Source organism: Eurypyga helias, unplaced genomic scaffold (assembly GCF_000690775.1).
Source record: "Eurypyga helias isolate BGI_N326 unplaced genomic scaffold, ASM69077v1 Scaffold40370, whole genome shotgun sequence".
Lineage (NCBI taxonomy): Eukaryota > Metazoa > Chordata > Aves > Eurypygiformes > Eurypygidae > Eurypyga > Eurypyga helias.
The window spans coordinates 1-791 of record NW_010224506.1 but is presented as its reverse complement, the minus strand read 5'-3'; the positions used below and the strand labels follow the sequence as shown (position 1 = coordinate 791).

General features: G+C 59.5%; 1 protein-coding gene across 1 annotated transcript; it reads left to right on the top strand.

Moving 5' to 3' along the window:
- Positions 1-679: 679 nt before the first annotated feature.
- LOC104517189 (ATP synthase subunit g, mitochondrial-like) lies at positions 680-778 on the top strand (the record flags this gene model as incomplete). The annotated part of the gene is made up of 1 exon (XM_010161772.1): positions 680-778. A coding segment is annotated over one exon (99 nt), but the record flags the coding sequence as incomplete, so codon positions are not given.
- Between the last annotated feature and the right edge of the window lie 13 nt (positions 779-791).

Genomic DNA, 791 nt, shown 5'->3' with positions numbered 1-791 from the left:
TTCCTCCTCCTCCTCCTCTTCCCTGCAGATCCACCCGCTGGTCCCTGCGGGAATCCACGCGTGCTGCAGCGGGCTCCTGGCACGCCTGACGCACCACAGACGTGTTCTGTTTGGTGCCAGGCTTCCAAAAAATTACCTTTCCAACGATTTACCCTTTTCTTTCTGGATAAGCTGAGGAATAGGCAAGTCCTCAGGTGCTGCCGGTTGCATTCCACAAACCTCGAGTGCAGTGTCTCCCACGGCCTGACGTAGCTCGGAATGCTCTGCCCGTGCCGTGGGCAAGGGCTGAGCCGCCGTCAGCGAGGCCGGGAGCTCCAGCAGTTTTGGGCTGTGCTCCCACCCTTTTGTGTCCCGGGGAAGAGTAGCGGGAGGTGGCTGATGTAGCCCGACCGCCTGGAACCACTCTGTCATCTCGGCCTCTATGGTGTTTCCCGCGTAGATGGTTTAAGGAACAACCCTTGGAAAGGGCTATGGAAAACCAGGAATGGCAGCTGATGCCGTACTGAGTGTTTTGGGACCATCCTGGTGCCATGGCGTGCGGGGCGGAACACGATAAACACTCTGCTGCGCCTTGGTGTCTTCGCTGAGCTGGTCGCCTGCTCCGCTGGCCATACCTGGAGCTGGATTCCAGGGATGGAGAGGGGAGCTGTCTGCTAACCGGTGCCTTTTGTTCTTTCAGGAAGCGCTGAGGAACGGGCTGGTGGCCACGGAGGTGCTGATGTGGTTCTACATCGGGGAGATCATCGGCAAGGGCGGCCTGATCGGGTACAACGTCTGAGGGCTCGCCCTCG